Genomic DNA, 20014 nt, shown 5'->3' with positions numbered 1-20014 from the left:
TGAAGTTGCCTTTTGAGAATAAAAAAATTAAAAATTAACAAAATTTGTAGCTTTGTCTTTGGAAGTTGCCTTCAAAAATAATGATGTTAAACATTGATACTTTTTTTTTTTTTTTTTTTTGTTTACAACCATGTATTTTTAATGCAGTGCACCAGTGATGTTCTGCTATTGACCGTCATTACTCCAGTAATACAGAGAGAGATATTTATTTGTTTTCAGCTACTGTAATAGTAAACCAAATAGTAAACGCAATTGATGTGATTGCCTTTTACGCTACAGTGGGCTCTTCAGATATGCATGACTGAATGAAGTGCTACAAAATGCTTTTTGGCTGTAGTTAACAAATAACTTATTCATTGACTATAAAGCTCAGTGTATTTTTAAAAAATAAAAATATATATGAAAAATATTGATATTTGATTATTGTTCAGATGTATATTAATACTTTGCATCTTTCTACATGATGGCATTTAATAACTTATTATATCCGAATTAAAATATTTAGGATTTTTAGTCAAACAGCAGCTTACAATTTTTTATAACAGTTGTTTCTTGTAACTATCAGTCAGGATCTTAATAGTTGATGGTAAATCACAATATGCACCTGAGTAGATAATTACGGGAAAAGTGGATCACTTTTTCACTTAATCGTGAAACAGTGAGAAATGAAGAGAATACAAGTAAATCTTAAAAGGTGCAGTTTATCAGTGTGTTCTATACACTGCTCATAATGTCATTTATATTGTGGGAACTGGTGATTTACCTTCCTGTGATATTTATTGAAGCATGTTCTTCAGTATATTACCATGTTCCTTACCAAAAGTTTTCTATTTGTTATATGTGGGCTGCATGCATTTTTCAATAGAAATAATTATATTTTACAATATAAGTGTGCAGTGTAATGTGTATAAATAATATTTACAACACTGTATATATGTAGTACTTAAAGAGTGGTATAGAAGCAAACTTATTTTTTCTGCTCATGTTGACAACTTGCAATGGTTGCATTGTCAACTGTGCATTAATTATTTATGAGTTTGTTTTTCTTATATTCTTAAGCATGACTGTATGACATTGATTAATTTTATTCCAAAATGCTTCATAAACAGCAAGGCAAGAAACACTTCCTAACAGTAGTATAGTGATTATATACTCAGAAATAGAAAATGTAATGGGTAGATAAGAAACATCATCTTCAGTAGAACAGCATTGTGACTAATGCTACTAACCTTTCACAGCAACAGAACTTCAGTAATCCATTATATATTGAGCTTACAGCTGCACTTGAGTGATTAATAGATCATTTTATTGCTCATTTATTTGCCACCAGTCTTTTCTGTGCATTTACAGTGATGAAACTCCCTCTTTGAATATACAGTATTGATGCTAATGTAAGAAGGTCAGGTCATTTTCAAGCATAATTCCACAGAATTTACCATAAACCACATTTTTATAAATGTTTGAAAATATAATGTAATTGGATAGATAAAAAATCTCCTCTCCAAGCTGTGGCAGGAGAATGCACATATAAGGGTACTGAAATCTGCAAACATTTGGAGCCAATAGCTTTTTTCTCCTTACAGATGAGTTGAAGGGGAAGGAAGAGGGGTGAAGGTAAAGAACTGGTGAAGTTTAGGAAATGGGGATTTCAGAAAAAGTCAACCAGAACTGCAGGTCAGGGGAGATTTACCAGACAGGATGAGAAGGAAAAACTTCCCTTCCCATCCGGTCCAGTAAATCTCCCCTTACCAAGAGACTTTCCTTCTCATCCTCTCCAGTAAGTCTCTTGGAGTTCTTGGCAATTTTTCCAAACTCTCCCAATTTCCTGGATCTCACCTGTCCTTTTCCTTTGTCCCTCTTCCTTCCCATTCAACCCTTTGCCAGAAGAAGAAGCCACTGGCTCCAAAAGCTTGCAAATATCAATATCTTTATGTATGTGTTCTCCTGCCACTTCTTGGTGAGTAGATTTTCTTTAATCTTTCCGATTACATTATACTTCCACAAATTGATTATTTTTGTTGAATATTTTCTTATAAATGTGTGTACAAATATCTATTTAGCGAAGTGTAGTCCAAAAGATAACTTCAGATGAATAATGGCAGATGAAACATCTGTGTAATTGAGTGGAGGGGAGTCATTCAGTTATACACCATGTTCTGTAATTCCTCCAGATTCCAAGTCACTACATAAAAACTAAGGTATACTTCACCCATAAAAAGAAATAAAAATGTGCTTGAAGAATATATTTTAGACTTCCTGCAGGAGCAAAGGTAAAACTCACTATATCGTTCAAGGCAAAGTGAGCCTAGTTAGGATAGTGAAGGTTTGGTCATCTTTATGGTCATTAAATCATAAAATGTAGATTTTTTTAGGAACCTAAGGGAAGTTGATTTTTTGTGTAGGTTACAGTCATGCATGCCCTGGTCAGGTTGCAGGGGCACCAGACTCTTGGTGGGGCCAAAAGGTGAAACATTAGAGATGGAAGTATGTGATTCAGGACTTAGATCTCCAAATCATTCAGGAAAGAAACATGCTGCAACTAGCTGGATGCCAGTGTTTGTGACTTGGAATCTACAGTCTTCAGTGGCAGCCAGTGGACAACATTTGAATCTTCTCCCATGGCTCCTATAGGCTACATGCAGTTATTGCATAAGGGCAGATTATTAACAGCTCGCACTTCACAGGAACAAACAGCCCCCACTGAAGCTATGATCTTACTTGGCACGTAGGGCAGAATGAGAACCACATAATAGTTAAGGAAATTATTAAATTGGCAGGGCAGCCTGTACAGTATAGTTGAGATGATGAGTCATCAGTAAGCACATAAACAAGGTTCTGAATGCTGCTAAGCTCTTGAACACGTCCTCCTTCAGATTTAACAGAACACATATACACACAGAGTACAGATGCACAGCTACATAGTCCCCTTAGCTGCAGTTTAATTGCACAATATTATCAACCTTGTTTATGTGCCTGTCAACAACTCAATGCATAAATTATATCATCAATTGGTACCATTACTCCTTTCATTGTTTGTATTTCATCAAAAATTTTCCATTATCTAACTCATTGTGTTCGGATGCAGGCTGAGTTGGCATCCCTTCGCTCCCAGCTTCAGGCAGTGTTGGCTTCGGTCACACAGCTTGAGGCTGTTGCCAATGGGCATCACTGTGGGGGTCCGGATGGGGGTTTGTCGGGGACGGCCAGCTCGTCCCACGCATCCCCTGATCGGACTACGACTGTGGTTGCCCGGGATACTGCCCGCATTGAGGCTGATCCCTCACCTGTGGTAGAGTGGGAGGTCGTTTCAAGGTGTGGCAGGGGGCGAAAGACTTTCCGGAGGGCTGAACGGAAAGCCTCTCCAGTTTGTCTGACGAACCGGTTTCAGGCTCTGTCTCAGGCTGATACTGATCTTCGGCCTGACATGGCTGCTTGTCCTGTTCCAGAGGTTGCCCCTCAGTCTGCAAGATCCGGGCAGTCGCAGAGGGTGGGCTTACTGGTAGTTGGGAGCTCCAACGTCAGGCGCGTAATGGGGCCCCTTAGGGAAATGGCAGCAAGAGAGGGGAAGAAAACCAATGTGCACTCCGTGTGCATACCGGGGGGAGTCATTCCAGATGTGGAAAGGGTCCTTCCGGATGCCATGAAGGGTACAGGGTGCACCCATCTGCAGGTGGTCGCTCATGTCGGCCCAATGATGTGTGTCGCTATGGATCGGAGGAAATCCTCTCTGGCTTCCGGCAGCTATCTGATTTGGTGAAGACTGCCAGTCTCGCTAGCGGGATGAAAGCAGAGCTCACCATCTGCAGCATCGTCGACAGGACTGACTGCGGACCTTTGGTACAGAGCCGAGTGGAGGGTCTGAATCAGAGGCTGAGACGGTTCTGCGACCGTGTGGGCTGCAGATTCCTCGACTTGCGCCATAGGGTGGTGGGGTTTCGGGTTCCGCTGGATAGGTCAGGAGTCCACTACACGCAACAAGCGGCTACACGGGTAGCAGGGGTTGTGTGGCGTGGGCTGGGCGGTTTTTTAGGTTAGATGGCCTTGGGCAAGTACAGAAAGGGCAACAGCCTCAACGGGTGTGGGGCAAAGTCAGGACATGCGGGGACCAAGCAGCAATCGGTATTGTAATTGTCAACTGTCGAAGCTGCGTTGGTAAAGTACCGGAACTTCAAGCGCTGATAGAAAGCACCGAAGCTGAAATCGTTATAGGTACAGAAAGCTGGCTTAGGCCAGAGATAAATTCTGCCGAAATTTTTACAAAGGTACAGACGGTGTTCAGAAAGGATAGATTGCATGCAACCGGTGGTGGAGTGTTCATCGCTGTTAGTAGTAGTTTATCCTGTAGTGAAGTAGAAGTGGATAGTTCCTGTGAATTATTATGGGTGGAGGTTACACTAAACAACCGAACTAGGTTAATAATTGGCTCCTTTTACCGACCTCCCGACTCAGCAGCATTAGTGGCAGAACAACTGAGAGAAAATTTGGAATACATTTCACATAAATTTTCTCATCATGTTATAGTCTTAGGTGGAGATTTCAATTTACCAGATATAGACTGGGACACTCAGATGTTTAGGACGGGTGGTAGGGACAGAGCATCGAGTGACATTATACTGAGTGCACTATCCGAAAATTACCTCGAGCAATTAAACAGAGAACCGACTCGTGGAGATAACATCTTGGACCTACTGATAACAAACAGACCCGAACTTTTCGACTCTGTATGTACAGAACAGGGAATCAGTGATCATAAGGCCGTTGCAGCATCCCTGAATATGGAAGTTAATAGGAATATAAAAAAAGGGAGGAAGGTTTATCTGTTTAGCAAGAGTAATAGAAGGCAGATTTCAGACTACCTAACAGATCAAAACGAAAATTTCTGTTCCGACACTGACAATGTTGAGTGTTTATGGAAAAAGTTCAAGGCAATCGTAAAATGCGTTTTAGACAGGTACGTGCCGAGTAAAACTGTGAGGGACGGGAAAAACCCACCGTGGTACAACAACAAAGTTAGGAAACTACTGCGAAAGCAAAGAGAGCTCCACTCCAAGTTTAAACGCAGCCAAAACCTCTCAGACAAACAGAAGCTAAACGATGTCAAAGTTAGCGTAAGGAGGGCTATGCGTGAAGCGTTCATTGAATTCGAAAGTAAAATTCTATGTACTGACTTGACAGAAAATCCTAGGAAGTTCTGGTCTTACGTTAAATCAGTAAGTGGCTCGAAACAGCATATCCAGACACTACGGGATGATGATGGCATTGAAACAGAGGATGACACGCGTAAAGCTGAAATACTAAACACCTTTTTCCAAAGCTGTTTCACAGAGGAAGACCGCACTGCAGTTCCTTCTCTAAATCCTCGCACAAACGAAAAAATGGCTGACATCGAAATAAGTGTCCAAGGAATAGAAAAGCAACTGGAATCACTCAATAGAGGAAAGTCCACTGGACCTGACGGGATACCAATTCGATTCTACACAGAGTACGCGAAAGAACTTGCCCCCCTTCTAACAGCCGTGTACCGCAAGTCTCTAGAGGAACGGAGGGTTCCAAATGATTGGAAAAGAGCACAGATAGTCCCAGTCTTCAAGAAGTGTCGTCGAGCAGATGCGCAAAACTATAGACCTATATCTCTTACGTCGATCTCTTGTAGAATTTTAGAACATGTTTTTTGCTCGCGTATCATGTCATTTCTGGAAACCCAGAATCTACTATGTAGGAATCAACATGGATTCCGGAAACAGCGATCGTGTGAGACCCAACTCGCCTTATTTGTTCATGAGACCCAGAAAATATTAGATACAGGCTCCCAGGTAGATGCTATTTTTCTTGACTTCCGGAAGGCGTTCGATACAGTTCCGCATTGTCGCCTGATAAACAAAGTAAGAGCCTACGGAATATCAGACCAACTGTGTGGCTGGATTGAAGAGTTTTTAGCAAACAGAACACAGCATGTTGTTATCAATGGAGAGACGTCTACAGACGTTAAGGTAACCTCTGGCGTGCCACAGGGGAGTGTTATGGGACCATTGCTTTTCACAATATATATAAATGACTTAGTAGATAGTGTCGGAAGTTCCATGCGGCTTTTCGCGGATGATGCTGTAGTATACAGAGAAGTTGCTGCATTAGAAAATTGTAGTGAAATACAGGAAGATCTGCAGCGGATAGGCACTTGGTGCAGGGAGTGGCAACTGACCCTTAACATAGACAAATGTAATGTATTGCGAATACATAGAAAGAAGGATCCTTTATTGTATGATTATATGATAGCGGAACAAACACTGGTAGCAGTTACTTCTGTAAAATATCTGGGAGTATGCGTACGGAACGATTTGAAGTGGAATGATCATATAAAATTAATTGTTGGTAAGGCGGGTACCAGGTTGAGATTCATTGGGAGAGTGCTTAGAAAATGTAGTCCATCAACAAAGGAGGTGGCTTACAAAACACTCGTTCGACCTATACTTGAGTATTGCTCATCAGTGTGGGATCCGTACCAGGTCGGGTTGACGGAGGAGATAGAGAAGATCCAAAGAAGAGCGGCGCGTTTCGTCACCGGGTTATTTGGTAACCGTGATAGCGTTACGGAGATGTTTAATAAACTCAAGTGGCAGACTCTGCAAGAGAGGCGCTCTGCATCGCGGTGTAGCTTGCTCGCCAGGTTTCGAGAGGGTGCGTTTCTGGATGAGGTATCGAATATATTGCTTCCCCCTACTTATACCTCCCGAGGAGATCACGAATGTAAAATTAGAGAGATTAGAGCGCGCACGGAGGCTTTCAGACAGTCGTTCTTCCCGCGAACCATACGCGACTGGAACAGGAAAGGGAGGTAATGACAGTGGCACGTAAAGTGCCCTCCGCCACACACCGTTGGGTGGCTTGCGGAGTATCAATGTAGATGTAGATGTAGATTAAAGGATTATATAATGTAAAAAATCTACTCACCAAGCAGTGGCAGGAGAACACACACATAAAAGGGTTTAACTTTTATAATCTTTCAGAGCCAATGGCTCCTTCTTCTGGCAGAAGAGTTGAAGGGGAAGGAAGAGAAGTGAAGGAAAAGGACTGGAGAGGTTTAGGGAAAGGGGTACAGGTCAGAGAAATTAATCAATTATTGAAAATATAATTTGTATTATTAATAATTGATTGTATTTCATATATTCAGGAAATAAATCTCTCTCTCTCTCTCTCTCTCTCTCTCTCTCTCTCTCTCTCTGTGTGTGTGTGTGTGTGTGTGTGTGTGTGTGTGTGTGTGTGTGTGTGTGAGTGAGTGAGTGATAGTGTCTGGCAAGATTTCCGGTCTTAATGCTTAAATAAGTAATAATGCATCTTTCCCATATATGTTTTCCAAATAATAAACTAATATTCATTTCTGGTTTATATAGATCCTAAGATAAAATAAGGGTAAGGCAACCACTCACATATAGTGGATCGATGCCTGGGGTACAATAACACATAACAGGAAACAGCATTTTACCTAGCTTTTGAGCACAAACTCTTTTTTTCAGCAATAGTACACACACACACACACACACACACACACACACACACACACACACACACACACACAAATGCACACACCCGTGCCCATGGGAAAAAGAACTAGTGCTTGCTGTTTTCTGTTATGTGTTACTGTGCTACAAGCATCACTACAGGATGAGTTGTTGCCTTTTCCTTATTTTATGTACTGCTCCATCCAGAAATTTCCATTATTGTTATGTAGATGTGTGTTTACAATGGAACATGCTTTCTATCATAGTCTTCCTTTTTCAAAAAATAAGATAGAATAAAATAATAACAATAATAATAATAATAATAGCAATAATAATGGGCACAAACCTTATGAGTCAGGAACAGATTGTTGTAATTAACAAAATTATAAAATCTTAATTCAGTTTGCACTATTTATATAAGTTGGTCGTGGAAGAATTGGCAATCTCAGTTTGTATAACCATCTTAACTGTAAAAAAAAGACTTCAAGTTTTATTTTCTCTGCCTGATGTAAACAGACCTAAACATGCAATGACAGCATTAGTGCAAATTTCATACAGAAAGTGGCATCAGTACAAATTTCATACAGAAAGTGGAGAAGAAAGCTACTACTGCAGTTGAGAATGTCGTCACTGTTAGACATTGTAGACATTATGTTAAAGAGTCACATAAGCTCTCCTAAGTAGAATGTAAACATAAAATACTGTGATGTTTTAAAAGCCACAGATTTTCTGTAAATTAGGAGTTTCATCAGGTAACAGGAATGAGGAAGATAATATCACTGCAGGGTGCACACAAATGTTGAAGTGGCAAAAATGAAAAGAATTTGAGTAATATTTTCATATCTATCCTTTCTCACATCCTGAAGAAAGGAGATTTCCTTTTTTTCCTATGATGGGATATATATATATATATGATGTGACTTACCAAACGAAAGTGCTGGCAGGTCGATAGACACACAAACATACACACAAAATTCGAGCTTTCGCGACCAACGGTTGCTTCATCAGGAAAGAGGGAAGGAGAGGGAAAGACGAAAGGATGTGGGTTTTAAGGGAGAGGGTAAGGAGTCATTCCAATCCCAGGAGCGGAAAGACTTACCTTAGGGGGGAAAAAAGGACAGGTATACACTCGCACACACACCCATATCCAACCGCACATACACAGACACAAGCAGACATTTGTAAAGGCAAAGAGTTTCGGCAGAGATGTCAGTCGAGGCGGAAGTACAGAGGCAAAGATGTTGTTGAAAGACAGGTGAGGTATGAGCAGCGGCAACTTGAAATTAGCGGAGGTTGAGGCCTGGCGGATAACGAGAAGAGAGGATATACTGAAGGGCACGTTCCCATCTCCGGAGTTCTGACAGGTTGGTGTTAGTGGGAAGTATCCAAATAACCCAGACGGTGTAACACTGTGCCAAGATGTGCTGGCCGTGCACCAAGGCATGTTTAGCCACAGGGTGATCGTCATTACCAACAAACACTGTCTGCCTGTGTCCGTTCATGCGAATGGACAGTTTGTTGCTGGTCATTCCCACATAGAAAGCTTCACAGTGTAGGCAGGTCAGTTGGTAAATCACGTGGGTGCTTCCACACGTGGCTCTGCCTTTGATCGTGTACACCTTCCGGGTTACGGGACTGGAGTAGGTGGTGGTGGGAGGGTGCATGGAACAGGTTTTACACCAGGGGCGGTTACAAGGGTAGGAGCCAGAGGGTAGGGAAGGTGGTTTGGGGATTTCATAGGGATGAACTAAGAGGTTACGAAGGTTAGGTGGACGGCGGAAAGACACTCTTGGTGGAGTGGGGAGGATTTCATGAAGGATGGATCTCATTTCAGGGCAGGATTTGAGGAAGTCGTATCCCTGCTGGAGAGCCACATTCAGAGTCTGATCCAGTCCCGGAAAGTATCCTGTCACAAGTGGGGCACTTTTGTGGTTCTTCTGTGGGAGGTTCTGGGTTTGAGGGGATGAGGAAGTGGCTCTGGTTATTTGCTTCTGTACCAGGTTGGGAGGGTAGTTGCGGGATGCGAAAGCTGTTTTCAGATTGTTGGTGTAATGGTTCAGGGATTCCTGACTGGAGCAGATTTGTTTGCCACGAAGACCTAGGCTGTAGGGAAGGGACCGTTTGATGTGGAATGGGTGGCAGCTGCTATAATGGAGGTACTGTTGCTTGTTGGTTGGTTTGATGTGGATGGACGTGTGAAGCTGCCCATTGGACAGATGGAGGTCAACATCAAGGAAATTGGCATGGGATTTGGAGTAGGACCAGGTGAATCTGATGGAACCAAAGGAGTTGAGGTTGGAGAGGAAATTCTGGAGTTCTTCTTCACTGTGAGTCCAGATCATGAAGATGTCATCAATAAATCTGTTCCAAACTTTGGGTTGGCAGGCCTGGGTAACCAAGAAGACTTCCTCTAAGCGACCCATGAATAGGTTGGCATACGAGAAAGTGGTTGGTGTCTTTGATGAAGGATGGGAGACTGCATGTAATGGGTTGAAGGTGTTGATCTACGTAGGCAGAGATACGTTCTGTGGGGGCTTGGGGATGATTTGGTTTGTGAATTTTAGGAAGAAGGTAGGGGTGTCGGTGGGGTCAGGAGGTTGATGGAGTCAGGTGAAAGGTTTTGTAGGGGGCCTAAGATTCTGAGGATTCCTTGAAGCTCCGCCTGGACATCAGGAATGGGATTACCTTGGCAAACTTTGTATGTGGTGTTGTCTGAAAGCTGACGCAGTCCCTCAGCCACATACTCCCGATGATCAAGTACCCCGGTCATGGAACCCTTGTCCGCCAGAAGAATGATGATGGATCGGTCAGCCTTCAGATCACAGATAGCCTGGGCTTCACCATTGGTGATGTTGGGAGTAGGATTAAGGTTTTTTAAGAAGGATTGAGAGGCAAGGCTGGAAGTCAGAAATTCCTGGAAGGTTTGGAGAGGGTGATTTTGAGGAAGAGGAGGTGGGTCCCGCTGTGACGGAGGACGGAACTTTTCCAGGCAGGGTTCAATTTGGATAGTGTCTTGGGGATTTGGATCATTATGAGTAGGATTAGGATCATTTTTCTTCGTGGCAAAGTGATATTTCCAGCAGAGAGTACGAGTGTAGGACAGTAAATCTTTGACAAGGGCTGTTTGGTTGAATCTGGGAGTGATGAAATCCTCCCCACTCCACCAAGAGTGTCTTTCTGCCGTCCACCTAACCTTCGTAACCTCTTAGTTCATCCCTATGAAATCCCCAAACCACCTTCCCTACCCTCTGGCTCCTACCCTTGTAACCGCCCCTGGTGTAAAACCTGTCCCATGCACCCTCCCACCACCACCTACTCCAGTCCTGTAACCCGGAAGGTGTACATGATCAAAGGCAGAGCCACGTGTGAAAGCACCCACGTGATTTACCAACTGACCTGCCTACACTGTGAAGCTTTCTATGTGGGAATGACCAGTAACAAACTGTCCATTCGCATGAACGGACACGGGCAGACAGTGTTTGTTGGCAATGACGATCACCCTGTGGCTAAACATGCCTTGGTGCACAGCCAGCACATCTTGGCACAGTGTTACACCGTCCGGGTTATCTGGATACTTCCCACTAACACCAACCTGTCAGAACTCCGGAGATGGGAACATGCCCTTCAGTATATCCTCTCTTCTCGTTATCTGCCAGGCCTTAACCTCCGCTAATTTCAAGTTGCCGCCGCTTATACCTCACCTGTCTTTCAACAATATCTTTGCCTCTGTACTTCTGCCTCGACTGACATCTCTGCCAAAACTCTTTGCCTTTACAAATGTCTGCTTGTGTCTGTGTATGTGCGGTTGGATATGGGTGTGTGTGCGAGTGTATACCTGTCCTTTTTTCCCCCTAAGGTAAGTCTTTCCGCTCCCGGGCTTGGAATGACTCCTTACCCTCTCCCTTAAAACCCACATCCTTTTGGCTTTCCCTCTCCTTCCCTCTTTCCTGATGAAGCAACCATTGGTTGCGAAAGCTTGAATTTTGTGTGTATGTTTGTGTTTGCTTGTTTGTCTATCGACCTGCCAGCGCTTTCGTTTGAACAAAGATGATGTGACTTACCAAATGAGAGTGCTGGCAGGTCTGACAGAGCCATATCAGATGAATAAGGTGGGTATGGCAACAATTCGTACCTTAGTTCATGTAATTTTGCCATGGCGGTGGCACATGTGTGCTGGCAAGCTTCAAGAGTCGTGGTGCCCATCTTGCAGATAATTTTTTCATTTCTAATTCTTCAGTTAAAATGTGATATACCCTTTCAGATTACATCTGGCATGCATGAGCAGTTTCACACACTTTCAATTGGCAATCCTTCATGACCATTTTGTGTATTTTTGCAATGATTTCTGGAGTAGTGACACATCTTGGGCGACCACTGCACGGATCATCATCTAAGGTCTCCTGACCAAATTTAAATTCATTTGTTCACTGGACAACAGTAGAATGTGAAGGAGCAGAGTCCCCCAGTATATTCTGGAAATTGGCTTGAATATCCTTTGCTTTCATACCTTTCTTTACGAAGTACTTAATCACTGCTCGAGTCTTGATTTTTTTTTTTTTTTTCCATCTTCGCAAATCACTATGCAGGAACAACAACATAGCCACATCTCTCTTCCAAGAGCACTGACATGGCATGTGTTTACAGCCAATGAATATCACATGAACAACTCATCGTGCTAGCGCTGACCTCTCATGGTGATTCTTAGAATTTTTCAAACCACCCTCATAGCACAGTGATATGACAGTTGTGCACAGGACTTTACCAGATGACAATACCTGGTTTTGTTTTTACAGTGAGAGGTTCCAGCTGAGATCTACAGCCATCTTCAGATTGGCGTTGTACCTTGAGAAACATTGTAACACAGATATAATAAAAGATGACACCTACTCTCTTTTTACAGCCTGACAATTGTGGCATATTTCACAACTTAACATTGAAACAACACAGTCAAGCAAGCATAAAGAACTTGTGCGTGGAAAGTGTAATCAGTCATTCCATTCACTTAAGGCAATCAGACATATTCCTGAAATCAATAGGACTTTGCTAGGAGAAAACCTTCAACTTAGATTTGAAAAACAGCAGTATTTCACAAACTGGCTTCAAACCTTGTTGTGCAATCCCATTGAAAATATCTATTGCAGCGTACTGCATACTCTCATGAATCAGTAGATGCAGTGAAATGATGCTGTAAGAATTTCTAGTTCATGTGAATTATACAATATTATGAAAAGAATAGTTGCTATTCACCATATAGCGGAGATGCTGTGTCGCAGATAGGGACAACAAAAAGAATGTCACAAAATAAGCTTTCAGCCAACAAGGCCTTTGTCACACACACACACATACACACACACCTGCCGTATCTGGCAGCTGAAGCCACACTGTAGCAGCAGCAGCAGCAGCAGCAGCAGCAGCAGCAGCACATGATAGGAGAGGCAACTTTGTGTGGGTAAGGAGGCGGCTCGTGCAGGTTAGGGGGAGGGATAGCAGTGTAGGAAGAGCTTATGGGGAGTGTGCAGGGACTAGGTGTAGAGAGGGTAGGGCAATTAGGTGCTGTCGGGAGGTTAGATGGAGGGCAGGGGAGAGGTGGTGGTGGAGGGGGGGGAGGGGGATAGTGGAAAGGAGAGAAATAAAAAGACTGAGAGCATTGGTGGAGTGGGCCATGTAGTGCTGGAATGGGAACAGGAAAGGGGCTAGATGGCTAAGGACAAAGGCTAATGAAGGTTGAGGCCAGGAGGGTAACGGGAATGTTGGTTATATTACAAGGAAAGTTCGCACCTGTGCAATTCAGAAACTGGTGTTAGGGGTAAGGATCCATATGGCACAGGCTGTGAAGCAGTCATTGAAATGAAGAATGTCATGTTGCGCGGTGTGCTGAGTAACAGAATGGTCCACTTGTTTCTTGGCCACAGTTTATTGGTGGTTGCAGCTTAGCTTGTAGATCACATGACTGGTTTCACAGGTAGCCCTGCCTTTGATGGGGTAGGTGATGTTCATGACCGGACTGGAGCAGCTGGTGGTGGGAGGACATATGGGGCAGGTTTTGCATCTAGTCCTATTAGAGGTATGTGAGCCACGAGGAGGGGTTGGGAGCCAGGGTTGTGCAGGGATGGACGAGAATATTGTGTAGGTTCGGTGGACGACTGAATACCACTGTTGGAGGAGCGAGAAGGATAGTGGGCAGGACATTTCTCTTTTCAGGGCACGACAAGAGGTAGTTGAAACCCTGGCAGAGAATGTAATTCAATTGCTCCAGCCCTGGGTGGTGCTGAGTTACGAGGGGAATGCTCTACTATGGCCAGACGGTGAGACTTTGGGAGGTGGTAGGAGACTGGAAAGAAAAGACACAGGAGATTTGTTTTCATACGAGGTTTGGAGGATAATTACGGTCTTTGAAGGCCTCAGTGAGATCCTCGTTATATTTTGAGTGGACTACTCTTCACTGCAGATGCGAAAACCACAGGTGACTAGGCTGTATGGATTGGGTGACAGCTGTCGAAGTGGAGGTATTGCTGGTGATGAGTAGGTTTTTGTTGTGCCTATCTGCGACTCACTCTATGGTGAGTAACAATTATCCTTTTCATAATATTGTTACATTCTGCCCTGGATTTTCCGTTGTTTGAGTATTGTCAATTAATGTGATGTGTGACTGGTGGTCTCCTTTTGAAAAATATTCTTCCTTTGTGAAGTGAATTGTCCCAAAATATTACTACCTATGTCACCAAAAGAAAGGGTGTGAAATAACCAACTTTTAGTTCATTTCTTACTCATTGACCCAGACTTTTTCCTCTACATCATCATACCGCGATTGTAAGTGGGTTGCATATATTTGAACAGCATTGTGTGCCAAAAACTAGTTGTGCTATGTTACATTACAACTAGCTGACATACCCGGTGTCATTTATGTTGCCAGTTATCTTTTAGAAATAAAAACAAAAAATGAACTGTGTTTGTAGTGAAGTACCGAAAAAATTCCGTTTCCATGTATTTGTAAAAACACCTTTGAAATTATGAAGCAGTTGTACAAATAAATATGAATAATATACAAATGTATGAGTACAGTATTCAAATTAAGAGAAGTGATACCAGCCAGTTTCTGTATGCTGGACGCAGCTGTGTCACATATCTACAATGTGGTTTTGTAAACATCTCTGTGCCAATGCCTCTTCATGGCTCTAGAGAAAGCTATCATTTTTGTCTACAACCAATTGCACTTCAAAGTTAACATGTAATAGGAGTTTCATTAAGTTGACTTGATGTTCTTAGTACTAAAAAATAAATGTATTAAAAGTTCATAAATAATGTGGCATCTTTTTCACGTATCTCATTGTTTATGACTTCATATCTTTTGAACTAATGTCATACAATGATATATTTGTGTAGGAACTCAGTGTATACTGTCATCAAAATGTGTTGCAAATAAAATTAGTAACAAAAAAGTAATAAATTTAAATGTCAAATGTCATGCATGATGCTGTAGGCCCCCCCCTCTCAGCATTTGATGTCATATCTCCTGATCTATGCATCATAAAATGATATGATTTTGTAGGTACATTCAGTGGCATTTGTGGATACTGTCTGCAAAATGTGTTATCAATGGATTTAGTAGAGAGGAAGTAATAAATTTAAGTCATGCACAATGTGACAGTTTTTCACGCACGCATCTCATTGTTGATGACATCATATCTCCTGAACTATATGTGGTACCATGATATACTTTTGAAACTTTATTTAGCAGCACACGTAAATACTGCCTGCAAAATTTATTGCAAATACAGTCAGTAAAACAGAAGTAATACATTTAAACTTCATGCATTATGTGGCAGTTTTTCACGCATCTTGTTGTTTATGATATCATATCTCCTGAGCTATGATAGGTAGGTGATTCTTACCTGTGCAGCGATTGTTGCCCGACATTAAGCGATGTGTGTACCAAGTTTGGTTGAAATCGGTCCAGTGGTTTAGGAGGAGATGCAGAACACAAACAATGTATAAGTTTTACTTCATTCGAGAATATTGTTTGTTGTACTACTAGATTCCTAGAAAGAATCAACAATAATTATGCTTTTATTAGCCCAAAACCAAGCAGCTTTTAAGTCACCTGCTACAACTGAAGGCAGATCATTAATGCATCATGAGGAAAAGAAGTAATCCTAGTATGGAATTCTGAGTAGCATCAAATGTAACAGTGACGTGACTCAGTTGGAAGCTGGAATGCTTGCTATGTGACACTGTCTAAAACAATTTTCTGCTTCCTGCTGCTTGTAAAGCAACTAAACCTTCAATTAGACCCATCATTCCATAATGTTCTAACTTATTTAGTAACATACTAACAACTTGCCCTGGCTTCACATGGGTAGCATTAAGTACCTTCTACCACCTGAACAATAATAAGTTAGACTGCATGACAAAAATGAAGCACTCAGAACGGGAGGAGGAAACGAAATGAAACTTCACAGACTGAGAGGGTATGTGATGTTATTACAAAATTGAGTAAAATTTATGAAGAACTTCACAGTATGAAACTTCCTGGCAGATTAAAACTGTGTGCCCAACCGAGACTCGAACTCGGGACCTTTGCCTTTCGCGGGCAAGTGCTCTACCATAAGAGCTACCGAAGCATGACTCATGCCCGGTACTCACAGCTTTACTTCTACCAGTACCTCGTCTCCTACCTTCCAAGCTTTCTGGAAACTTCACAGTATATGCTCACTCACCGATGTGACATTAGACACCAACTAGTCTAGATGCATGCACTGATTCAGTTTGGAAGGTTGTCATAATGCTGTTGTATGCTCTTCTGAGGCAAGCAGGCCCTAAACTTTTGTAACTGGTCCTTAGCATGTTAGATATAGGCACTGGGACAGAGTTCACATCCAATTTGGTCCCACTTATGTTCTGTCAGGGACAGATCTGGGGACCTTCTTGGCCATGAGAGTACCTCAAAATTCTGCTGGCAGTTGAAAGAGAGACATACTATGCTATGCATATATGTTGAGAAATGGCTCTAATGTACCACCACATGAGAGGTAACATATGAGGATACAAAATATCCATAACATGCTGTTGTAGCATTAGAGTCCCCTCAGTTACTATTAGCTGTGACCTGAAGTCATACCTGATGGCTCCCCACACCGTGGTGCCAGGAGTAGCACCACTGTGCCTCTCCTGGCACCAGGTTGCCAACATGCGACAATGGTCAGCTGGGGTAGTGCAGAACTGCCATTCATCTCTCAGCACAATGTTATGTCTTTAATCAGTAGTCCATACTTCCCAGTCACTGCACCACTCCAAACACAGCTATTTGTGTAGTGGTATTAATGGCAGCCTGCACATGGGATAGTAATTCCCTAGGCTGGTTGCTCCTAGTCTCTGAATAACCAGTAAACCCCTAGTTCTTTAAAGAATCAAACTCCCTTGTATAGAATAGCTTCATGTGTCTGGTTACATTACAAGTGATTTAAGGTGTTCAACGTTTGACATTAAGCATGTAAGTGAGAAGAAGATTGTTGGCAGTCAGTAAGTGCTCCCATTCTCAAATACTGGATGAATAGTTCTGGGTGTTTGTGTGCCATCAGTTATGCTGCCTCACGACAAACACACAGTTTCTAACTGTAATACTTGTCTTATTGCATTAAACTTTTAACACAGTGAGTAGTTTATATTAGTATTTTAAATTGTTTAATTCGGTCAATAATTACACAAAATATTGAAAATCAGATTTTTATTCCCTCTGGGTGCCATTAAATAAGTGACCTGCAACTGGTATCGACATAGTAATATAGATGGCATATGACATAGAATGTTTGGAGGAGTCCATTACTTGTTCACAGATGGCAGGTGCAGTGAAGGAAGATCAATGTGCATGATGCACAACACAGTGATGCTCTCTTGTGGTGGTCAGGTGTGGTTGATCAGAACCTTTATGATAAGTATGCCTGACCTCACATTCCCATGCAGTCCAGTGTCAGGGCACTGTCACATCCAAATGCTGTACAAATGTGGATATTGCATCATTTGACCAACTGGCCAATTGGTGACCCACAGTGAGGTCCCTTTCACACCCTGTCAAGGGCTAATAACATAGGCACATACGAGTATGTGACGTGTCTGTGTCCTTCACTGATAACTCGGCGTCTGACACTGTTCACACCACTTATATACCCTATCAGGCCTAATAACAACACTAATGGATTCTGGTGGCTGTTCTACCTGCCAGAGAGAAGTACAACTCTTAATCATTTATATACTATCCAAAGCTGTGTACATGTACAGAGTTACATTGATATGTGATGCAGTCCTATGAGTGCTTTACTTTTTTTGTTGGGCAGTGTATAGACACAAACCTTCCTCATGAATCAATCTGTCCAGTAGTGAAATTCATATCAAAACCTCTACTGGAGTTCCTGAGATTAGCCTTCAGATAAAGAGAGAAAAACAGGGCAAGTGACTTTAATTTAGCATTATGTCTATGGTCTACATAGTCAAAACCTTTGATTAAAAAGATACCTAATTTCACTGGATTTTTGCCTGATCAGTAGAAGAGTCATTGCTAAAGCCAAACTATGAAGTTATCAATGATCTGTGTGTGAAGGTAAATGTGACTAAACTTTTGGAACAATTTTAGCCTGTAGCTATCACCTTCTTTTTTCCTCTTTCTGTTGTAGAGGTCACTTGACTGAATATTTAAGAATGTCCGCAGAAAGGCCTGCTGACAATGCACTGTCAATGCAAAAAATTGCATCGTTGTGCTTGAATAATTACTGTTGCCTGATCTCTTGTCATGCATCTACCTAAAATACTTTTTTTCATATAAACAATACTACTACCATTGTCATTGTCCGTGGGGTGTTATGTATTCAAAGGCATGTTCATATCAGAATTTTTTCATCAATCATCCTTCCTGATTCAGTTTGTGTATTTTCAGTGATTAAACTTATTCTATAAAAATTTATATCTGTTCTGTTAAAATATTTAATTTCTATCTATCTAATTCTGTGCACTTATGGCAACCTGTATCTCCAGACTAAAAACCATGTACTGTTCTTATAGTTTAGAAAGTATACTGAATATCATATTTTAGGAATTCTGTAGTATTAATTTTGTTAGCTGTGTTTTATGATATATCTAACATGATTAATATTGAGAGGAATAACATAAGAGAGGGCTTCATTACAATGTAATAAAAGTTACTGAGATAGAATACAAATAATTTTCCCAAGAGACTTTGGAGTTACTGAGACACTTTATTTTTAAAATTTTGTCTTTTTTATTGAAATTTCTGTCTGTTGTAAACAGCATGTACAGTTTTTAAACTATCTGAAATTTGCATATGAGTGCTTTTTAGTGGAATGGTGTGCATGAGCATTAGAGTATTATAGATAGTCATTGCTTTTGGAACACTACAGGAGGACAGGTGAGATTCTTGTGTACCTAATTCACTTCATGCCCACCATTTACTAAAACTCTTTGTTGTATAACAAGTCAAATTTTTTGTTGTACAATATTGCAATGACAAGATACACTAATGTTTCTTTTTTGTCTTTTTATTTTGTATTTGTATGTGAGTCATCTCCTTACTTTTAGTTAACCAATTCCTACCCTAGTTTTATTTTTCAGTTAAAATGTGTCTAAACAAACATGGATAATTGATCTATTACAGAAAGATAAAACAAACTGTATATATTTCTTTTTTAATCTGTTGGACAGAGAACACTATTCACTACTTATATCTTTAGTTCAATTTTAAAAGAATTTTTTTAACACATTAAACATTTTAATGTAAATAATCTTCTGTGAAATGAAAACCTATAAGACTCATACATTATGCATTAGCCTTTCACAATTAAATTTGCTAACCTAATGTTCATCCTCAATAATTTTTACCATTAATCTTTTGCATGTTATCTTCCTTGCGGATCATGGAGTTATGATTCTGCCATGATGTGCAATGACAGCAAGGCTGTTTTAATCACTACACATTATAGACACAATATTGATACCAACAGAAACTGTTTGAAAGGATATTTTCTTTACATTTGTTGAACTGATGCCTGATCCCAAAGGCATCACTGGGAAGGGGGTAGGGTGGGGGGCGGGATTGACAGATACGTCAGTTTCAATCAAATCATAAAAATCAGTTGGGAAAGAAAGAATGGAAATGCAAAGAGAATGGTAACATGACCAACCTTATGCCCATATGACATTCGTTCTGATATGGTTTGTGAGCAATCGCCCACTTCTGTCTTTAATTCACAACTCCTCATTCCTGTATTTCTCATAAAGAAGGAAGCTGAATTCTAAAAGGTCAATAATATTCAGTACTTCCTATAAAGTTCTTATTGCTTTTAATAAATACGTGCATACTATACATGCCATTATTGACTTGTTACAAGAAATGAACAAATATTGTTAAATTAAACTGTGATACTACTGCGCTTTACATATGTGGGCATGAAAATCAGTTTCAATGTCAGTTCTCAAGAAATTAAAGTGCTTTCATTTTGTCTACATCTACA

The 20014-nt window shown here is 41.2% G+C and overlaps 1 protein-coding gene across 8 annotated transcripts in view; it reads left to right on the top strand.

Moving 5' to 3' along the window:
- Window positions 1-20014, top strand: part of LOC126473750 (probable phospholipid-transporting ATPase IA) — a 614987-nt gene that overhangs the window by 554787 nt on the left and 40186 nt on the right. The window contains exon 22 of one of the 8 annotated variants that reach the window (XR_007586524.1): window positions 7005-7096. The exons of 6 other annotated variants lie outside the window; for them this stretch is intronic. Coding sequence is in view for 1 of the 2 variants with exons in the window: in XM_050101003.1 (XP_049956960.1) it covers window positions 220-256 (37 nt within the window). In the remaining variant the exon portion in view is untranslated. Of the gene's footprint in view, window positions 1-219; window positions 272-7004; window positions 7097-20014 lie in introns of those variants that run through there. One more of the 8 variants, XM_050101003.1, reaches the window with a different exon arrangement.

Source organism: Schistocerca serialis, chromosome 4 (assembly GCF_023864345.2).
Source record: "Schistocerca serialis cubense isolate TAMUIC-IGC-003099 chromosome 4, iqSchSeri2.2, whole genome shotgun sequence".
Lineage (NCBI taxonomy): Eukaryota > Metazoa > Arthropoda > Insecta > Orthoptera > Acrididae > Schistocerca > Schistocerca serialis.
This window is presented reverse-complemented; position numbering and strand designations above follow the sequence as displayed.